At 42.1% G+C, this 22020-nt stretch overlaps 2 protein-coding genes across 2 annotated transcripts in view; one reads left to right on the top strand and one right to left on the bottom strand.

Annotated features, from left to right (window-relative positions):
* The window catches only part of FANCD2 (FA complementation group D2), a 65667-nt gene extending 44519 nt beyond the window's left edge, over positions 1–21148 (top strand). The window contains exons 29-43 of the mRNA XM_036738167.1: positions 695–811; positions 4649–4777; positions 5153–5271; positions 7087–7197; positions 7805–7932; positions 9514–9613; positions 10370–10492; positions 11252–11345; positions 12514–12585; positions 13539–13577; positions 14052–14126; positions 15347–15421; positions 16939–17085; positions 18142–18237; positions 19575–21148. Coding sequence (XP_036594062.1) covers positions 695–811; positions 4649–4777; positions 5153–5271; positions 7087–7197; positions 7805–7932; positions 9514–9613; positions 10370–10492; positions 11252–11345; positions 12514–12585; positions 13539–13577; positions 14052–14126; positions 15347–15421; positions 16939–17085; positions 18142–18237; positions 19575–19637 — 1488 coding nt within the window. The 3' untranslated portion in view covers positions 19638–21148. The remainder of the gene's footprint in view (positions 1–694; positions 812–4648; positions 4778–5152; positions 5272–7086; positions 7198–7804; positions 7933–9513; positions 9614–10369; positions 10493–11251; positions 11346–12513; positions 12586–13538; positions 13578–14051; positions 14127–15346; positions 15422–16938; positions 17086–18141; positions 18238–19574) is intronic.
* Positions 21113–21670, bottom strand: FANCD2OS (FANCD2 opposite strand). Its single transcript, XM_036738168.1, has one exon. It carries the CDS (start codon positions 21668–21670, stop codon positions 21134–21136), a length of 537 nt encoding a protein of 178 aa, XP_036594063.1. The 3' UTR covers positions 21113–21133.
* Positions 21671–22020: the final 350 nt, after the last annotated feature.

Genomic DNA, 22020 nt, shown 5'->3' with positions numbered 1-22020 from the left:
GTCTTATTCTATACATCAACGTTGTTGATTCTTGAACTTAGTAAAAATTTTTAATAGCTGCTGCTCACTACCTAAAAAAGATTGCATTTGTAATCTTCACCTTAAGTTCATCCAGAGAATGAGGTTTTGATGCACACACTACACATATTATATGACCAGACAAGAAAAGTCTAATGGAGGTGATCAAGAAAGAGGATCCCCTCTCCTGACTCACCGATCTGAGCAAGTATCATCCAGAAACTGTCATAATGACAGAGTGGCTCCTCTTTTTAAAATTAAAATTTTAAATAGGTGTAAAAGAAACTTAAAATAACTTTTTAAATGTTTTTTGTAAGTTTGTAGCCTTTATGCTTCCAAAATTATTAGAGCTTAAAACTGTACCAAGACTGGAATAGCCTTATATGTGAAATTGATCTTTATGATTTTATAAAGATTCCAAGTCTTATATATAAATATATATAAATTAATAACATCTTACAGATGTTGTGTTAGCAGCTAGGCTTGGCTATTTACTTTAGATAATAAATTAGTCCACATTCTTTGTGGACACATGAAATAGATCATGATGAGAGGGAGTTGCTCTGAACACAGTATTAGGTAGCAGAGGCAAACAGTATTTGAAATTTGTCTTGGATATTTGATGTGCAGATAAGAGTAATTCATGTGATAGAGGCATCTTTTCTCCAAATCACAGGCCACTGAAGTTGTACAGTTGGGACCCCCTGAGTTACTCTTCCTACTGAATGATCTTTCCCAGAAACTGGAAAATATGCTTGTGCCCACTGCTACCAAGCGGATCTCTTTCCTCAAGGTCAGTATAAGCAACCACAAGGGGTCTTGCTAGCAAGTAATTGCTGATGGTTTCTCTCATTTTATTTGCATTGTTATGCAGCAAGTTACTGCTGGGGGAATTTTTATTCAACTTAGTAATAGGACAAGTAAAATTTATTTTAAATGGCATGTGAAAATAAGCAACGTGCTCCCAGACACCCACCTAGCTTTCTTGGTGTTTTCCATCTTAACTGAATCATGTTCTTACCTTATTTTGTATTTAACAACTCTTAAACTAACCTATGCTCAGTTTCAGTGTTGTAGCTGGTTGCTCACACGTAAAGCATACAAGCAAGGGCTTATGGCTTTCCCTGCACAATATACAACCAGAGAGGAGCTGGGTGATACAAACAGGTGAAATGTTCAGATCTTCTCAAGTGTGAACAACAAGCAGCACAGCACTGATTCAGGTGCCAGATGGCTCTTGGTGTCTTGGTGACCACAGATCTTGTAGATCTTGGAGTTCTGTTTGTCTGGCCAATCCACGTAGATACAACCTGCTCAGCAGCAGCAGAGACTCTCAGTTTTGTTTTCTTGCTCAGTGACCAGCATCATGCTTGCTATCATGGGGGCTTGATTAAGTTCTGAGAATATAGCCCTCCTCCCACCTCAGGTGAAAAACACTTTAGCATAGCATTTATCTGGAGCTTTTTATGAGTTATTCAAAGTATTTTCACATCCAGTACTGCATTAAATTCTTCCAGTAAAGTCCTACTCTAGGGCTTATCATAGTTTAGCAGTGTTCTAAGGTTCCCAAATACCTACTGAGTGCAATCTTTGGCTTGGAGTCAGGGTCCAGGGAGCAACTATATGTCTTTTGTCTGAGGACCCACCTGAATACTTAAGGTTGAAGATGCTCCTTAGCAAAATGATAGCTTCCAGGGGCCTTCCTTTTGGTGAGAGCACCTCATGGAAGGCCTCATTTCTAAGTCATGTGGTTTTGATTGCATCAGTGCAATAAAGTGCGTACACAGTGCAGTCATGTCTTTGAAGGAGTGCATCATGTACATTAGCTGCTGGAGGCTCTTGTTTCTTATTCTTCCTGCTTACAATATTTTGTCTATGATCTAGAAGTTCTGAATTTTGGACACTTCTGGGAATTTTCTTTTTGGAGTCTTATTTTAGGAGGTGGTAAGTGGAGTCTTTGTATTTTCACTTTGCTGTCTTGTTCCAATAAATCTAGACAGTTCTCTTTCATGATTTCTTGAAACACCTAGCCCCTTTTTAAAGTCATAACTTTCAGGTAGTGCAATATGAAATATCTTCCATTTCCTTCTATCTTTTCAGTGTTTTGGCTTTCTTTTAATATTTCTTGTTGTCTCATGGAGTCATGAACTTCTCTTTGCCATTCTAATTTCTAATTCTGATGCATGGGTAAGGTTTTGCATCTTTTATGCTAAGATGGTAATTTTCTTTCCAAATCTCTCCTCCACAACTCTCATTTCCTTCCAGTTCTTTTATCTAGTGCTCTTGTGCATAAAATCATTTTTAATTCCTTTATTAAAAATTCTTGTTTCATCTCTTCCAGGAATTCTTGTGCCCAAACTGTGATTTTTCTTTGGGTTTTTGCTTGTAGGTGTTGTGGAGTTATTCTCTTATGGGTTTGTGTCTTGGGCATCCTTGGCATCATATCTCTTTATGTTTTTTTGTTATTTATTCATTTTTCCAGTCTTACTCCCCAGGTTGAGATGCTGTGTTAGGGCTAGGCTCTCATATCTAGTGTGCTGCTGTTGGAGTTAGAGTGACAGAACCTGGCCTCAGGATCCCCTTTCTTGGGTCAGAGTATCAGCTCAGTTCTTTAGCCAGAGGCTGAGTCTGAAGTGACAGACCATCTCTGCTTGGGGATGGAGTCTATGTTCCCAGCCTCTATTTCGTGATCAGTAACAGCATTATAGCCCTGCCAGTTCCTGCTTGCCTACTGGTCAAATTTGTGATCTTATGCTGTAAAGATAATCCACTGTTATTTTCTCTTAGATTTCCAATCATTACTTAGCCTTACACTCCTCTGAGATCTTTGTTGGAGTGTTAATCAATAAACCTTCATTAAGTTTCTACTATGTACCAGGCACTGTGCTAAGTGTTGGGAGTACAAAAAGAGGCAGAACATAGTCCCTGCCCTCAAAGAGCTTACAAATTTATGGGGGTGACAGAATGCTAACAAATACATGCAAAACAAGCTATATACAGAATAAATGGAAAATACTTAACGTAAAGGAGTCATTAGAATTAAGAAGGGTTGAGCAAGGCTTCCTGTAAAAGATGGGATATTAGTTGGAACTCAGAGGAAGCCAGGGAGGTCTGTAGGTGTTGTTGAGGGGAGAGTTCCAGGCATAGTGGGGGATCAGCCAGAGACAATGCCCCGAGCTGACAGATGGCATATCTTGTTCATGGAATAAGCCAGGAAGCCATTGTCTGTGGGTGGTAGACTATATGTAGGGGAGTAAGATGTAAGAAGACAGGAAAGGTAGGAGGGGGCTAGGTAAAGAAGAGTTTTGAATGCCAAAGAGAACTTTTAGGTTTGCTCTTAGAGGTGATAGGGAGCACTAGAGTTTATTGAGTAGGTAGAGGAGTGACTTAGTTAGACCAGTGCTTTTGGAAAATCACTTTAGTGACTGAAGGGAAGATGAATTGGAGTGGGGAAGGACTTGAGGCAGGCAGACCCACTAGGAGCTATTGTAGTAGTCTGGATGTGAGATGATGAAAATCTGTACTGGAGAGGTGGCAGTGACAGAGGAGAGAAGGGGGTGTATTAGAGAGACACTGCAGAGGTGAAATGAGCAGGTCTTGGATATTGGGGCTGAGAGATAGGGAGTATGTCTCCTAGGTTTTGAGCCTGAGAGACTGGGGGGATAGCGTTGCCTGTTAGAGTAATAGAGAAGGTAGGAGGAGGAGAGGATTTAGGGGGAAAGATAGTGAGTTCCATTTGGGACATGTTGAGTTTAAGAAGTCTGCTGGATATCCAGTTTGAGATATCTGCAAGACAGTTGGAGATAAGAGACTGGAGGTCAACAGAGAGATTGGAACAAGTTAGGGAGATTTGAGAGTCATCAGCATAGAGATGGTAATTAAATACGAAGGAGCTGATGAGCTCACCAAAGGAAGTAATATAAAGGGAGAAGCCAAGAGGGCCCAAGACAGTACCCTGAGGGACACCTGTGGTTAGGATCTAGCAAAAATGAATGAGTAGGATCAGATAGGCAGGAGAACCAGAGGAGAGTGGTGTCCCAAGAGAAGGGAGGAGAGAGTGATCAGCAGTGTCGAAGGCTGCAGAGAGGCCATGGAGAATGAGGGTTGATAAAAGGCCATTGATTTGGCAACTAAGACGACACTGTTAACTCTGGAGAGTAGTTTCAGTAGAATCAGGTCAGAAGCTGGATTAGAAGGGGTTTAGAAGACAATATGAGGAGAGGAAGTGGAGGCACATATTACAGACAGCCTTTTTGAGGAGGTTAGCTACAAAGGGCTGCAGGGTAGTTGTGAGGGGAACCAGCTAGTACTGCTGCTTCCTGCTCGACCATCTTGGCCAGTCTCTGGTTTCTATTTCTATAGGGCTTTGGTTGCTTAGAAGTAAACTTCACTCTTCTATGAAGGTAAACTGGTGAGGAGTAGAAAAGACTATTCTATTCCTCATGGTCAGAATTCATTAATGGTGGGCAACTTGCTGCCTCAGATGCTCCTGAGTAGAAGTCACTATGTCAGACTTATTGTCTACTGTGAACAAGATCTTGCTTCTTAAGGAATTGTGTGGTAATCCGTTGTTATTGGGCTTGGGGTATGTTGGTTTGTTTTTTTTTTTCCACCTTGGGCCTCATTGCAGGGCAAAGGAAGCCGGAACATTGGATTCTCCCATCTGCATCAGAGATCAGCTCAGGAAGTAGCTCACTACCTAGTGGTCCTGCTGACCCCACTGTGTAACCACCTGGAGAACATGCACAACTACTTTCAGGTCAGCAGCCTCCCTGTCTTTCAAGCCACTTCTATAATTGAGAGCGGCTGTGTCCAGCCCAAGTAGAAATGGGGGCCACTAAACTGTACATAAGGAGCTCAACAGGCTGCCTGATGACTTAGAAAATTACACATTACCATTATCTGTGATCCTGTTGTAGTATTTTTATTTGTTTTGTTAAATATTTTGTAATTACATTTTAATCTAGTTCAGGCCTCAGTGTGACTGGCCACATGTTTGACTCCTGTGATCTAGAAGCTCAAAAATTATCACCTAAATAGAGAATATCATTTCTTTTGTTGTGATGAACTGGGGGAAAATAAGAATGTTCACTGAAGCACTTGACCTAGAAACATGTTCCTCCCTTTATTTAAGTGCTTGGCTACTGAAAACCATGGCATGATAGATGGACCTGGAGTAAAAATACAGGAGCACAAGATAATGTCATCTTGTTACCAGAGGCTGCTACAGATTTTTCTTGCCCTCTTTGCCTGGTGAGTGTGTGGGATGTGACTCGGGCGGATGTAAAGGAGTTATGTAGCTGCTTTCAGGTCTCAGTCACCAGCTGTATAGTGCAAACACTCAAAAAAGACCTGAGTTTGCATCCTACCTCACATACTTAGTAGCTTTGTGACCCTTGGCAAGTACTTTAACACTCCCCCCCCCCCACCCCCCAGTTTCCTTATCTGTGAAAAGAAAATAAAAATATCTACTTGGGAGGGTTGTTGTGAGGATTAAATGAGGTACCATGTAAAGGACTTTGCAAACATTAAAGTACTCTATAAATGCTAGTTGCTATGATTAATATTGTTACTGTTGAGAGGCAAATGTTAATTGTGCTTGGCACTCATCAAAATAGAAAATTAATAGAAGTCCTGCCCAAGATCACTAATATTTATGTAATTTTTATGTTTTTCAGAGTATCTTTGTGTACATTGTTTTATACTTGCTTTACCTTGTTTGGATTTTATTGCAGATGTTATTACCCCATTTTAAAAATGAGAAAACTGAAGCACCAAGAGATGAGGGGACCTTTCCAAGGTCACAGCAAGTTTGTGACATGTGACCAAAATCCCACAATCTGGAGAGGCTTTGTCCCCAAGATCCCCCTAAAAACATAGGACATAGGATCAAACATGTTTCCTGGCTTTCACTTGGCCACTTTCCTCCCATAGCCCGAGTTTCTGAAATTCTTAGGTACACTTGTTTAGAAAATCTTCCAGATAAATACTGAACTTTCGCTAGTCCTCAAATAATTTTTACCAGCCTTCACATTCCCTTTGTAGATAGTAATAATGATACATTGAATTTACATGAGACCTTTCTTTTAAAAGCTCTAGGTATTTATATATTATTTATTATAGTTTTTCCTTACCATGTCCCAATGAAGAAAATCTTAAATAATCATTAAGCATTGTAGCTTATCAATAGAAAAATTTAGTTACAGAGAGGGTAAGGGAAACTGGATCCCTTGATTTGTAGCATAATTTTGTTTACACCAATTTATATTTTCTATGATAATGTTAGGGAGAATGGATAGCATTATATACTTGAATATTTGCAGGTTAATACAAAATATGTCTTCAAGTACAAAATTGAGTATTAACAGCTCTAAGTCCCATAAAGTTCAAAGAAGGGAGTTATTGTAAAGTAGAATTGTTTGGAAGGTCTTTCAAAGACAAAATAGGACTTGAAGGCTAGGTAAGTGAGAACAGAGATGAGGACTAGCATGAGCAAAGACATCAAGAAAGAGCAGGAGCCATCAAGGGGACAGTATGGAGACCAGCCTGACTAAACCAGAAGGATGGTGTGAGCCAAGGAGGTTCCAGGAGGTTGCAGGGAAGTTTAGACTTTGGGCAGTTACTGAATTTTCTTGAACAGGGCAGTGACGTTGAGAGCAGTGTTTGAAGAAGATCAATGTGGTGACAGTGTACAGAATGGAGAGAGATCAAGTCTGGATTAGGGCAATGACAACAGGCATGAAAGACATTTGAAAAAAAACTGACAGGGCATGATAACCTCATTGAACAGTAGGATGGAAAAGAGAGAGGAACCTTTTCAGACCTTTCTTCCTTTGGTGAATCTAGGCAGGACCTTAAGGAAAATATTTTGTCTGCATTGCCATTCCCATGCTGACCACACAGACCTATACCACAGAACCAAAGTTGAACCATATGTAGTTTCACTTTGCCTTCATCAATTTTCCTCATTTCTGGGTTATGTCAGTAAACTACAAGCTAAGAGTCCCAAGTGTTGTACATCCTTGCCTGAAACTGTCCTAACCTGCCCTTCTCTTGGCTTATCTCTAGGGGTGGCTTTTCTCAGGCTGAAAACCGGAACTTAATGCTGGAGGCTCTGAAAGTCCTCGCCAACAGACTGAAACAGGGAGACCATGAAGCACCTTTAGGAGAATTACTCAGGTGCCTAAAAGACACCCTGCTAAGTTTTGTCTTAACATCTTCCCCCATCGGGGAGGGTCTTAGATGTGCTTCCTTAGAGCATCCTTACAGATAAACACCAAAGATTTGCCAGTTTCCAAACAATTCTTGTTTGCTAGGTCTGTCATCCTCTAGACTAAAATGCCAGCCTTTAACACGTCATGCTACTTTGGACTAATGTAGCACCTTGCTTTTAAAAAGTTCTGGGTGCTTCTACCTCATTTATTGCCATTTTTCTTCACATCCTAGTGTGGAGAAATGAAGAGAATTTTTGCAGCTGAAAATACCACAGATGAACTGTCTAAAATTACCAAAGTAGTCATAAAGTCACCATAGAAGTTAGACTTCCTGTCTCCTTCACCCTCTTCCCCTCCCCCTCCTTCCAGCCCCAGTGTTCCATCCTGCTACTTATTGTACGGTCGCTTGGAAGAAGGAATCCAGTGTAAATGAAAATGTAAATGCTTTGGATAAAATGATGGAAAGGGTAGTGAAATCCTTGAAATGGATTTAGGGACACATTTAGTTGTAGACAGAACCGGAATGACTATACTGCTGCTTTTCCTTCTTTTCTTTTTTTCCTTTTTCACAGCCAGAGCTTCCACTACTTACAGAATTTCCATCACAGTGTTCCCAGTTTCCAGTGTGCCATTTATCTCATTCGACTCCTTATTGTCATCTCAGAGAAATCTGCAGCCTCCCAGAACAAAGAAAAACTAGGTGAAAGACCCTCTTTCCTTTTTCAAGTAAATAGCACTGTTCTTTTGAAATCTGGGGATCTCCAAGCACCTTATGCATTTGGCCTTATAAATCCCTTCCCTTCTTAAGGTGGGGAGGAGTTATTGTCACACTCTATTTTGTAATGAGAGAAACTAAGGCACCAAGTCAGGTAGTGATATGACTTTCTCCTTATCTAGCATGCTTCCTATTGTTATCAAGAACAGGACAGTTGGCATCTTTACAGAATTGTAGAATATCAGAATTGGAAAGCACATCAGAGGTCATCTAGACTACCTTGTATTTGAACTGGAATATAAAGCCATAACCTGGATTCTCAAAAAAATGCCAGGTCTGTGATTGATTAACTCAGTTAGTTAGACCATGGGACTGATGAGGTTTGAGTATGGTCTAGACCAGTTAGCTTTGCTTTGTTCCACAGCTAATGAATTCGAGAAGGACTTTGGGAAGGATGTATCTGCAAAAATCTATAGGAAAACCAGATTAAAAGCCTAGGTTCCTGCAATGATAGGTTAGTGGGATCATCTTTGTAGATAAAAAAAAATCACAAAAAAACCACATTCTCTGCTTAATTATCTGCCTCAATTTCTTTATCTACAAAATGAGAAGTTATTTGGAGGTCTAATGTAGCAGGTATTCATAGTCACTTTATGTGGCTGCTTTCCTACCCTACAATCTAATTTAATAAATTGGTGCCAGAAAAGTTCCTTGGGGAAAAGAGTTTGCTAAACAAAGCTTTTGGCCTTATCTAAAGTTTGTCTTCACCAGTCTGAATTAGGCCCTGTAATATACGCATAGGATTTAGAGCTAGAGGGCATTTGGTCCATTGCCCTCATTATGATCATTAGGAAACTAAAGCTAAGCTACAATTTGAACCCTGAACCTTCAGGAGTAAACTGTATTTGCATTGAGTAAGGCTGCTAGGCTCAGAAGACTGACTGTAAGCTCCTTAAGGGTAAGGACTATCTTCTGCTTCTTTTTGTGTCCTAGCACTTAGTATGGTGCCTGGCACATAGTAGGCATTTAATAGATCTTTATTGATTGATTGAGGCAGTCACTACCATCTAAAGTCTTGCTCCAAGCCTTAAAAGGTTTAGAACTTCAGTTTTATCAATTCACATAGGGATGATTAAGCACTAGGAAACTCATTCAGATTAAACAAACTCATAAGAAACATTAAACCTTAAATGTGATTGTTAAATTGTGAAAAAACAATTAAAACATCAATAATAATGTCCATGGGTAAGCTTTTCAAAAGAAACAAAGTACTTGTTGACTCTTTGAGCATGCTGTTTTCCCCATAGGGAAAACTATGGGAAGCCAGCTTAAGATTGGGAATTTGCCTAATAAATGTGGAATCACAGCAAATGTGGTCCTAAGAGATATTAAAGGTGCCAGGGCAGATGTAGAGAAGGCATGTGTATTAGCTTTTTTCAGGTTTTCTGTAAGGAGACAGGGTCACAAGGAGCTGCCTTTTTAAAGACTGATGCTTTGCAGTTGTGCCCCTAAGGTTGGACTGGGACCTTCTAAGCCAGCCTTCATGCCTGATTCTTCTTCCAACAGCCTCTCTGGCTAGACAGTTCCTCTGTCAAGTTTGGGTGCAGCCAAATGGAGAGAGAGAGAGAGGCAGCAGCTTTAATGACCAACTGCACACTTTGCTCTGGTGAGAGAGTTGGCTTTTGCCAGGAGAATCAAATGTTGTTTTTCCATTTTCTATTTGTGGGGCCCTTCCTCTGGCAAAAAACCCCGGTGGGGTGAATATTGGGAGAAAACAGAAAGTGACCAAATAGGCATAAAATGGATTGTTATAGCATTAGATCTGTAAATTAATTTAGATGTTATTTTCATTTTTAAAAATTTCTTTGAAACCTAGCCATACACAATGATTCTCCAGTTATTTAAGCCTTCCTTTATATCTGTAAAGTGTTTCATAATAATGTTTATAAGAATCTTGAGTATATCTTGGTTATGAACTCAAAATGAGGCAGACTTGGGACTAGTAGAGTCTATGATCTTTCCATTCTGTGTTAAATTGCCACATTAACTCCTTTGGTGAAACAGAATAATTCAGGACACACAGAAGCCCTCAATCTGTGATATCCCCCTTGCCTTGTTAGTTGACCAAAACCATGTTGAACTAGGGACACCACAGGAGATAAGCTCCTAAATTTATTCTGTCCATAGGTTCAGGAAGAGAAACTCCAGACTACGACATGTTATAATTGGCTCAATGAACTCTAGCTTTTCCTTCCACTTATTATATGTTTCATCTCACCCTAAGAGAGTTTAGAAAAGAAATGAGACTTTATTTTACAAATAAATAAATGCCACTCTGAGTCTCCAAGAAAGGGGTATTTAGTTTGTCCTAGAGCCTTTGGTCATTCTGTTCCTAATCAGTCACATGGCTTTCTTAGTGCAGCATTTACCTGGAGCGAGCAGACAATGTCCTCAAGCTTATAGAGGAGATTGCTAGTACTGGGGTCCCGGAGCTAATCAATTCTTCCAAAGATGCTTCTTCTTCCTCTTTCCCTACACTGACCAGGTAAGTCTTAGACATTGTTTCTGTGGAGATGTTCACAAGAAAGTATTCCACATCCTACCTTTTCACTGTCTTGTTTTGTCCTGAGGATAATGTTTTGTTTTACTTCAGAAGCACTTGAATAAGGATGCAAAAAAGCATCTTGCTCATGGTCTCACTATTAAGCTAGAACCAAGCCGTCCAGCCTTTTTCTAATGTTCAAATGATTCCCATGTTCTATATCTGTCCTTAATGTTTCTTAGGAGACATTGGTGGAGTCTCTGTGACTAATGGCAAACTTTGACTTGTTCTTAGTTAGTGTAATTCAGATATGAGAAAATCCTATTGAGTGGCATTAGAAGATTGGGTTCTTAAAGCTAGGAAGATGCTTGAAGTGGAGGAAATCTAGCTGCATAATGTCTTGTTAATTTTATAATTTAACTTTGAGAGATCATCCAGCCCATGTTCTAGTTACTTCACTTTTAAGAGGTTAAAAGTAGGGGAAAAAGGATTGCATGCTATCTTGGGAGGTGAGGGGGGAGGATATCTTCTTCACTGGCCCTTGTGTTTCATCAGGTTAATATTGTTTCGTAGGTTTCATCTGTGATCTTGCCCCTTAGTCTCCCTTACATTATGATGGGTCCCAGTGACAGGATGCTGAGGGACCTGGGAAGGAATGGCCTTTATGTTCTTCACAGAAGGAACTCGAGGGCAGGCCAGTGCTGGCATGCTCACAGCTGCTTTGCCATAGGCCAGGAACTTACAAATCTTCCATTCTTCTAGGCAGACATTTGTAGTTTTCTTTCGAGTAATGATGGCTGAGCTGGAGAAATCAGTGAGGAACCTTCAGGCTGGTACTGCTGCAGACTTGCCTAAGGTAAGGCCCTGATGTTGGATAATAGTTGAGGATTGATTTCAAACAACCACCCTACCATGCATTGTCTCATCTGTCCCTATTCACTCGAGAGGGGCCAGGTAACAAGGATACATATCTGCCATTGGTAGTGAGTTCTGACTTATCCAGACACCTTCATTTGCACAGGTGCCATGTATCTCTCCAGCCGCTGGTCCCCCTAAGCTGCTCCTCCTGGGTTCTATATCCAAAGTTCTTCAGAGGTTCCTCAGAGCAACTTCCTGCTGTACCTAGTCCCCTTTCCTCCCTGTCTGTCAGTTGACCCCAGAAATGCTGTGCCATGACCAGCTCCAATAGTCTCTCCGTCCTCTCCCATAGCTCATCCCCTGATCTGTTCTTTTGTTTTCCTGGAGGTTGGACTATGACTCACTCACTGGATAACTTTGGCCCCATAATAGTGAGGCATGATCCTTCCCTTATGGACCTGATCCCAAAAATCCATCTCTGGCTCCTGAGATGCCCTGGTGGTCACCTGACTAAGAGGCTTGCTTTTTAGGATTTGAGATAGGATTAGAAAGCATGTTTCTTGGTGTACTCTGTGCCAGGTCATTAGCAGCTAGTTCACCGCGGCTGGTTCAGGTACGAACTCTGCACTTGAACGTGGAGGAGCCCTAGAGGTCTCATGCTCATTAGTCATTTTGAGGCCAAGATCTGCTTTGAAACCAAGGTCTTGCTTCTTGTTTCTTGCATGTGTTTTGACGTGACATATGAATGTATAAATGAATGAACATTTATTAAACACTATGTGTGAAGCACTTGGCTAAGCTCTGGAAACACAAATAGAAAAGTAAGATGGTCCCTGCCCTCAGTGAGCTGCCATTCTAATGGTGGAAACCATGTATGTGTAAGGTTTCAGCTGCCAGTCCTGTGGAAAGGACTCAATGATGACATGTCTTCTTTAACGTCTTTTCCACTGATAAAATCATATTAGTTTCTGATGTTGAACCATTTGACAATGCCAAGTACTTTTGTATATGTAGTGCTTATAACCACTTTAAGGACGTATGGCTGTTACCTAGTGGTTTGAATCTTAGAATCTCCATGCAATTTTTTTATTTGATTGCTAGAAATAGAATGTAATAACCGAATTTGGCTCTGATTGTGGGGTGCCTGTTTCCGTGGCTACTGCTAGGTACATGAGGAGAAGCTTCGATATTGGAACATGGCTGTCCGAGACTTTAATATCCTTATCAGCCTGGTCAAGGTAAGTACATGGGTCTTGGTCCATCTCTCTGGATCCTGTATCTCTTTAAGGAAGCAGTTCTGGGAACATCCATCCATCATCCTTCAGCATCATTTTCCCAACTTCCCTTCCTGGGTAAGAGCTAATGCTAACTCTCCTGCCACCACCCAGACAATACTGTCTTTCTCCTCTGTGCAATTTGTGAGGAAACCAAAGCTCATTTCTTTCCCTGCCCCATGTACCCTCATAGTGGGCCATTATGAGATGAGGAAACTTGGAAACCCATCCATGGGTGAAACACAGAAGTTCCTTCTTTTCCTTTCTCTTTGAGCAGAGCCTCCTAATGTCCTTCCTTCCTGCCAGGATCACATTGGTAGATGTCAGTCTTCACTGTCCCCACCCCGGACTGTCCTGTTATCCCCATATGCCATATCGGTTTCTCGGTCACTTTTCTTGTATGTGCAGAATACAGTATGTATACATCTTCACTCATTAGGCATGCTCCTGCAAATTTTATTAGCATATTTGTTCTCATCAGATCAGGGTTTTAGCTCTCTCCTGTCATCCCAGAAACACTCAGTCATATTACTATATGGTTCCTATTGCAGTAGAATTCACAATAATGTCCTGCTGACTAAAACCCTGCCCCCTGTGGCTTTGACCAAAGAGCTGTGGGAGGCCATGTGGTCCAGTGAGAAATGTGCAGTACTTGGAGGTCATGAGACCTGAGGTAATGCACCAGCTCCGATGTACATTTGCTGTGTGATGATGGGTAAATGACTTACCCTCTCTGAGCTTCAGCATTCACATCTGTAAAATGTGGGTAAAAATACTTGTAGTACACAGGGCTATTGTAAGAAAAGCACTTTATAAATCTTAAAGTACTAAAGAAGTGTGACTCATTGTTGTAATTAGTATTATCTACCTACATAAGAGCTAGGCCTACACTTTGACTGGTTTTTCTTCTCTCTCAGGTATTTGATAGTCGCCCAGTCTTAAATGTTTGTCTGAAGGTAAGGGAGGTTTGCTGTTCCGTTAACAAACCAGACCCATTTTGTATTGGATTTTCCTTCCAATCAAGAAGAGTCTCCACTGCTCCAGGAAAAGGCTTCAGCCAAAAAGGCTTTGACCGGTCCCCTCCTCACAGGCCTTGGGTCTTAGGAATTAGTGCTTCCCAGGTGGTATTTTGGATGAGTCTTCCCAGACTCATTGGATGGTTGAAGAATCCAGTGTTGCTGTAACTTTAAATTCCTGGTTAGAGGCCAAGGGAGCAAGTCAAGGAGGGGTTGGGGTTGCAGATGCCCTAGGAATAGCTAGGGGTGGTAAGTGAAGGCTGGCGTAGCAATAATTGGCTTCCCAAGATCTCTGGGCAAGTAAGGGGAAGGAAAGAAAGCAAGAGAGCCTTTAGTCTCCTCCTTTTGAGGCTCTATAGCCCGGTAATGTAGCTTTAGACCATCAGGTATAAGCTCTGCCTTCTTTCCCTTTAGTATGGACGTCTCTTCGTGGAAACCTTTCTGAAGCAGTGCATGCCCCTCCTGGACTTCAGTTTCAGAAAACATCGGGTAAGAGCAAGCCAATGGAAAACAAGGAGGCAGGGTGGGCCCTGGGATTCAGTTCAGCCCTTGGATTGGGTCCACTCCAGCCTGGGAACAGAAGAACTGGAAGAGAACCAGGCACCTACCCCAAAGGAGACTACACCCAAGATGGGCCAAGCCTAGTTTAAACCCACTTTCCTAGGCGTGCCCCCAAGATGGAAAATAGAAGTAACAACCTTGCTGGTGCATTGCTGTTGCCTGGAGTGTCCATGTTTTTATCTAAGCCTCAGAGCCAACATTCCCTTCTTGTTTATCCCAGTACCAGAATTGACATTAACGTTGACTTTCCAGAAGAGGAATGCTTATGGGGATCTTGAATGGAGAGACAGCCTTTTAGTCCTTTTGCTTTCTTAGCCGAATTACCCTAATCTCAAGAATGGGATTGAGGTCCCAGTTTGAGACTAAATGCTTTTCCTTCTGAAAGCACCAGATCATTCTCAGGGTTCTGGGTATTTAACACTCTGCCTTGAGAAAGGGCCATTATTCTAATTTTTGTCAAGTCATTCCTCCTAGCAATCTTGTGAGATCAGTCAGTGGGGATCATAATTCCCACATTGCTAGGGACGTGACTAGAGAACTCAGTCAGATAGAGCACATTTTATTGTTGAGCTCTGGGTGCTCGCAGTGGGAGGGCTGGGTAAATCTTGGGGACACACTGGCAAGGTCTCATACTGTAGCGAAGGGAGTTAGCACATGGAGGCTGAACCTCTTACCCTTGGTTCATGCTTTTAAAAGCCTTACAAGATACTGATATTTGATTGTCTTAAGAATTCTCTCAGGTTCCATTTAACAGGAAGGAAACTGAAGTCCAAGAGGTTAAGTGACTTAAGTCCCACATCTAGACCAGAGCTAGCCAGTGTCCAGGTCTAAAGACTCTTGGCACAAGGTTCTTTCCAATGAACTACGTTGTCTAATAGGTAACAGGACATGCCAGGACTAAGGAGGACATCTGCCTGCCCCATCACTGTTCCTTATAGACAAGAACCAAGTAAAGATGACATAGCCATGTAGCCAGGATCCTTTTCGGTCCCTTCCTTGTGAGGTTCTCCTGTCTTAGCCTTATTTTTTGCATTTGTAATAAATGAAAACTCTGGTTGCAGAAAAAAGGAAAATCTTTTTTAGCTTCAATTGACAACTTGCTAGGAAGAGCAATTTTTACATAACAAACCTTTCTGGGTTGGTTTCAGGAAGATGTTTTGAGTTTACTGAAAACCTTCCAGTTGAGTACCAGACAACTTCATCATATGTGTGGACATTCTAAGGTAAGAAGGCGAATGAGACACGTCACCAGCCCTTATATCTATTTAAAATCTGCAGGCACTGCTTACCATTTCATAGACTCCTATAGTTTCTTTACCTTTTTCTAACTTTGTAGCAACCTGGTGCCATGTCTGAAGTCATGTTATTTAGTGTTGTGAAGCCTTGGGGAGCTGAGGGAGGACAGCCAGGTCTAAGATAAATTTCAGTATGTGAAATAAATTCACACCCTACATGTTCCAGAAGGTGTTGTTAGGGGAGAGAGACAGAATGCCCATGGATGCATTATGTAAGTAAGTACTCCTGCTGGTGAGTAAGTGACAGGAAGCCAGCTGTTGGAGCCCTCTTTACATTTATAATCTGCCTGACAGAAACAGGTCTCTTGCTTCTGATAACACTTTAGGCACAAAAGAAAAAATTAAATTGTTTTTTCTTGCTAGATGCCAGCCCCATGATGGCTGTTGTCTTCCTTAGTCCAAAGGATCAAGGGAATGCAGAACACAAAGGCCATTTGGCAGATGAATTGGGCCTTCTACCTTGGCCCTTCTGCTAGCAATGGACCTCTCAGGTCCATTTTTAGAAGGTGCTTCTAGTGAAGGTTCAAATAACATTTCAACCAATTGGAGCTAGTCCGTGTTATTTGTTGTCAACATAAATAGGTACATGAAGGGTCTTGAGAGATTCTTACCAGCTTATTAAAAAGGCATTTGAGGTATCTGTGATGCCTCTTTTGAAGCTGACGTTGTGGAAGGCAAGTACTTATGCTCTTCCACAGAAAACCCCCTGTTCTCTGCCCCTGTCAGGGAGTGAATCCTAACCAAATGGGCCATTGACCTGACTCAGTGGTTTAAGTGACTAAGGACATTGACAAATGGAAGAATGTCCAGAGGAGGACAGCCAGGCTGGTGAAGGGCCTTGAGGTCATGAATATGAGGACCACTTAGAACCGGGTATTTTTAGCCTAGAGAAAAGACTTAAGGGAGGCATGATGGTTATGTTCAAGTATCTGAACAATTTCACATGGAGGGATTAGCTTTGTTCTGCCTGGTCCCCTAAGGCAGAAACAGGAACAACTTAGTTTTGATATCAAGAGAAACTTCCTGACAATTCAAGTTGTCCCAAAGGGGAATGGACTGACCCAGGAGGTGATGGACTCCCTCTCCATATTGGTCTTCAAAGAGAGCCTGGATTGCCACTTTGGAGGCATGTTATTCATGGAGGGGATTCCTTTGGTTTGTGGGTTGGACTAGAAGGCTCTGTTGAGGCCCCTTGTAACTAACTCTTAGATTCTCTGATTCTGAGTTCTTGACTGCCTAACCTAGGATGATTGACCACCCTTTAATATTGGAGAAGTGGGAGTCTAAGCTCCACTGTCTCACTTTTGCATATGCATCCTCAGCACCCAGCACATGGTAGTGCTTAATAAATGCTCATCGACTGTCTGGGGAGTGCAAAAAAATGATACGAGTCCTCAAGAAGAATAGACGCTACTTGGCTCAGGTATATTTGGTTCTACTTTCAGATTCACCAAGATACAAGTCTTACCAACCATGTGCCTTTGTTGAAGAAAACCCTGGAGCTGTTTGTGTATAGGGTGAAGGCCATGCTGATTCTCAACAACTGCCAGGAAGCTTTCTGGCTGGGCAACCTCAAAAACAGGGACCTGCAGGTGAGCTTCAGGGTCATGACAGACTAGGTCAATCCTACCTAGGAAAACTTGAGAGGTTCACGTCAGGGAAGAATGGGAAGACAAAATCACCTAGAACTCAAAGCAAGGGATGGCTGCTTATAACTCACCCCTTTAAGCCCCAGTTCCCTATCTCTGGTTGGTAGATTAAAGACAGTGTGAATGAGGCTCGAATTATAGTCAGTCTCCTACGAGGCATTCTGTGCCATCGTCACATACTGTACCCCAGCCATGGCACCCATCTCAGAACTGCATGTCATTTGGTCATAAGGGAGAGTGAAAGACCTTGTGGAAAAAATATCTCACTGCATTCATTCCCTGCTGAGTCACCTTTGTATATGTAGTGGTGTTATTTCTCTTCTTCCTAAACTGGTTTTGTTCCTAGAATTACCTTCAGGGTTGCTTATATCATTATGGAAGGAAAGTGGTTTGTACTATGCAGAATAACCCACATGCCCATTTAGCACTGAGTTGTAGTGAAGGGTCCCATCCCTAGACTAGGGTTCATTACAGTTACAGTTTTGATTTCTGTCAGGCCTTTTCTCCTAAAAGTTCTCAGCATACTTAGAGATATCCTGTTTACCCACCCAAAAGTCCTGGTATTATTAATCTGTACTTACAAAGGAAAATAGAAACACTGAGGTTTTAGACCTTGATTTCTAGTTGCCTAGGTGGTCAGACCATAGCAGAGCCTGGGGGTAGAAAGAACTCAAGCAGCCCTCCCTGCTCATTCACTCATGTCTCCTTACTCCACCTTTACTCTATCACTTTACCAGCTGTGGTCTGGAGCTGTGGGACACTGGAGCCTGTGCTGATGTCAGAGAGTGTGGTGGGTTGGAGCCTATTCAATGGCCAATCTGTAGTTTATCACTTTTAGCAGTCACTTGGTCTTCAGCCTCTTTAATGACCATTTGTGTGGGGATATTAAGTAAAGTTAGAAGGTCATTCTGCTCATAGGTCTGATATTATTTAAAGAATATTTGAAACATACCAGAATTTTTCTTAATGTCTCTCTTAAAATACTGTTATACCAAATAGGGTGAAGAGATCCTGTCACAGCAATCCCAGGAAAGCTCAATGGATGAGAACCAGGAGGAGCTGTCCTCTCAACTCTCCAAGCAGGAAACAGAGGAGGTATTTCTGTTGCCTTTGTGGTTGGATTTTGATAGTCAAACGCATTTATGTAGTACACGTATTTATATAGTAAACATATTTATGTAGTACACAAACTTTTATCTCCGCACTCACACACACACACACACACACACACACACACACACTCACATACACACTCTCTCTCTCTCTCTCTCTCTCTCTCTCTCTCTCTCTCTCTCTCTCTCTCACACACACACACACACACACACACACACACACACACACACACACACTTAATGCCTAGCCAAATAGACCCAGTTCTTAGAGAGCTGTGGGAGGCAGAGAAAAGACTAAAAGTTGTCTGGCCTATTAGTTTGGTGGCAGTGGGGATAATCCTTTTCTTTCTGTGCAACTTACTGGTTTACCTGTAGTTATTCCTAAATATCCTACATTTGGGCTTCACTGCCGGTTGAGTTTCCTTAGCAGCTTCCTATTGGGCTCATATCTGAAAACTCTTCTTGCAGGATGGGGTCTTGCTTAACTTTTTTTCTTACAGAACATGCATTTAAGGGGAAAGTCTTGAGTTAAATTAATTCTTTTACTTATGCATTCAGAAAAAATGTATACTTGCTCCAATTTGGTAATGTGTTTCCTTAAGGTACCTACATCTTTCCAAAGTCTCCTAAAGAAGAAACTGTTCTCAAAGGCCATGATTATAGTGCTTCAGAGTTGCCTCGGGGCACCTGTGATGGGTAGAAGATGTGAGTCTGTGTACACACACAGACACAGAAATACACACACACACACACACACACACACACGACACTGTGAGCCTAGTACTCGAAGGTAGAGGTGAGGTGGGACATTGGCCCAATGCCAGCCCACAAGTATAAGAAAAAGTGAAGGCCTATTCTGAAAAATTATCCACCCAAGGAGTGCACTAGTGAGTACCCCCACAGAATAATGCCCCCTTTATCCATGTCCTGGACTATGTGATTACGCACAAGATCCTTCGGGTACTTCCTATAACTAATGCCTGGGCAGTCACAGCCCACTAATGCACCAAATTCCACACAGTAGGAGTTAATTAAGTTAGGGCTCAGGCTAGTTGGAAAATTTTAATTCTTTGTGACTGTTTGAAGTTCATCTATACTTTGTGCTGTTGCCTAGAGTTCTAAAAAGTCAATGAATTGAGGAGAATGCTGATTTTTCTATTGAATGTTTGAAAATGATGACTAGGCGTGAGTCTATATCTGGTCATGGAGATCCATATCCCACCCACCCCCCCAGGGCACTGTTACAACATCCATATAGATGCTTAGGGTCCATAATGCCTACAATATTCAGCTTGTCAATTTGATTATTCTTTGCTTCAGGGAAGTATAGATGAAGCAAGTGTTGGTGGTAATGAAGAAGATGATAACGAGAGTGATGACTGATTGGAAGAGGAAGAGGCTGCTCCCTCTCCTCCCAAGCCCCTGCTTCCCACCCCTCATCTGCACTCGTGCTTCCCGGCCTCCTGCCAGCATCCAGTCTCCTTAGAAGCATCTTGTTCCATATGTGAAGATGAGGAATCTTTATGGCATTATCCCAGCCATGATTTTTAGACTATCTGCCAGCATCAAGCCTGCTGTTATGGGAAGTGACATTCTTTAGTGACATATGTGATTCATTTCCCTTTTGGCTTGTGAGAAGATCACTCTGCTGTAGACACAGTGTGAAGACTATCTATATTTAATATGATTTCATGTCTCAGAAGCTAGACTGGAAAGCAAGCACTTTAGTTGGTTCTGAGGATGAGGCTTATTCCACCTCATCTTTTGGATAAATTTCTTTCCCCTCCTTGGGCTTTCCACCTCCTTGACTGTTTGGGATAATAGATGGACTGTCATGGTCTTTGCAGAGGAATGCACAATACTGATACTAAGAAATAAAGTTGTGTGGCGGTATCTGTCTTGTCAGACTTCCTGCTGAGGATCCCACATTCCACCCTCCTTTAGATGCTCTGTCTTGGGGAAGATGGGCCTGATTGCTGTTTAGGGTGGACCAGCAGTGACACTGAATATCCCTTCATATCTAAAAGGAAGCTCAGGAGGGGCCTTTCTGCTGCTGCTCATCAGCCCATTATATGGCAGGGGTAAAAGAAGCCGCGCAGAGCTTAGGTTTGTTTGCACATAAGGTTTATTCTCAATTCCCATTATGTTGGGTGAGTTTATTCTGATAACAGTTACATACTGCTCTAAAAACAATTTGCAATTTGTTTGAGTTACCACAGCAAATGAGGAATGTGGATTGTGGAACTTCAGCTAAAAACAGGAAATGGGACATCTTCCTTCTGAGAGCCTGGACCCTGTTCTGCCTGCAGCCCTTGCAGAGAAGACCCCACCCCCTCCCAGCCTTTTCTCTCCCCCATCTCTGTCATGCTGGAATGTCAGTGTGTTTAATATGGTGTGTTTTACCCATTTGGATTCTCTTCCTTCTCTCTCCAGTCTTCCCTTTTTTGCTTATGACCCATCTAACAAAATGTTGGATTTGATGCTTCTGGCTTCATCCTGTTTACATAGCAGACCATGCACCATATACTCCTGTCACTGTTTAAAAACTAAATAGCCATATGTCTTAAATTTAAAAGAATGACAAGCCAGCCCCTGTGCTCTTTGTACATACTGTTTGTTTAATGCTCTTCATTATCACGTGTACATGTGCTAGTTTGACTCATTTTTAAAGTGGTTTAATTTTACAAGTGAAAGACGTTCTCTCTTGCTCTGTGTCACCGGCCCTTTGTGGTGGGGGGGACTCCTGCATTGTCTTGTCTTGACAGAAGGGGTAAAGACAGCTCCAATGATGTTGCAGTTTCCTTTACGTGAGTTTCCGTAAACTCCAGACACTTACCAAAGGACATGGTATGAGTGTGACTGCAAACCAGGGAGGGGTTTTACTTGGAGTGTTGCAAGGCAAAAGTACACTTCTTGTAAGTTGCATACAGTAACAGGATAGACCGCAGCATCTGCTTACACATAGTCACTGTCATTTGGATTTGAGGCTCCTTTAGTCCAGTGGGCCACTGATGCTCCCGACTGATGATTTTGCAAAATGCTGATTTGTCTGAAACTCGAAATGTCCCCGTCCACTTTGGGGGCTGAGCCGTGATGATCCTGCCAAAGACAGAGTCCACTCCACTGAGGCGGACAGGCTGAGGCTTCCTGACGAGACCTTTCTTACTGTTCATTGTTCGGAGCTCTGATGTGTGACAGGGCAATTTGGGGCTCACCCCGGGTTCTAGAAAGGGGCTGTCTAGGACGAGGGTGACCTCTTGGAAGCAAAGCTGCACTTCCAGGTCTGAAGGAGTGTGTGGGAAGCAGTGAGAGGCCCTAAAGGGGTGCTTGGAAGAAGGGGTAGGTGTTGTATGTCGAAGCCACTGGAAACTCTCATCCAGTGGGGTCCATGGTGACCAGAGCTGATATCCTGCCATTGTTACACCTAGAGGAGAGCAATTAACATATGGAACCTCTCTTCATTAAGGATCAAAAGCTGCTTTCAGCACATCATGTTTTTCCTCTACAAACGGTCAGTCATTCTAGTTCCCTTAAAAAGGTTCTAAGGAAAGAGAAAGTTCTCCAAATACCAACTACTTTTAAATAAAAGCCAGCTTGTGGTTCTGGATGGGGCACTTACTAGTCTGTAGAATACTAGTTATATTCATGGCCAAGCCTTTTATTTAGTGTTTGATATCACCCTCCCTCCTCCCCTTTAACTCTGGTGAACCAAGTTTTGCTTATTTGTTCAGGATTGCATGTGGATTCTACATTTCTAAGTACCCAG

Source organism: Trichosurus vulpecula, chromosome 9 (genome assembly GCF_011100635.1).
Source record: "Trichosurus vulpecula isolate mTriVul1 chromosome 9, mTriVul1.pri, whole genome shotgun sequence".
In the NCBI taxonomy this organism is placed as follows: Eukaryota; Metazoa; Chordata; class Mammalia; order Diprotodontia; family Phalangeridae; genus Trichosurus; species Trichosurus vulpecula.
Note: the sequence above shows the minus strand (reverse complement) of the source record. Positions and strands in the feature narration are given on the sequence as shown.

Excerpts from the sequence above, each read along its gene's own strand:
- FANCD2OS (XM_036738168.1), bottom strand. The coding sequence starts at position 21,670 with ATGGCAGGATATCAGCTCTGGTCACCATGGACCCCACTGGATGAGAGT.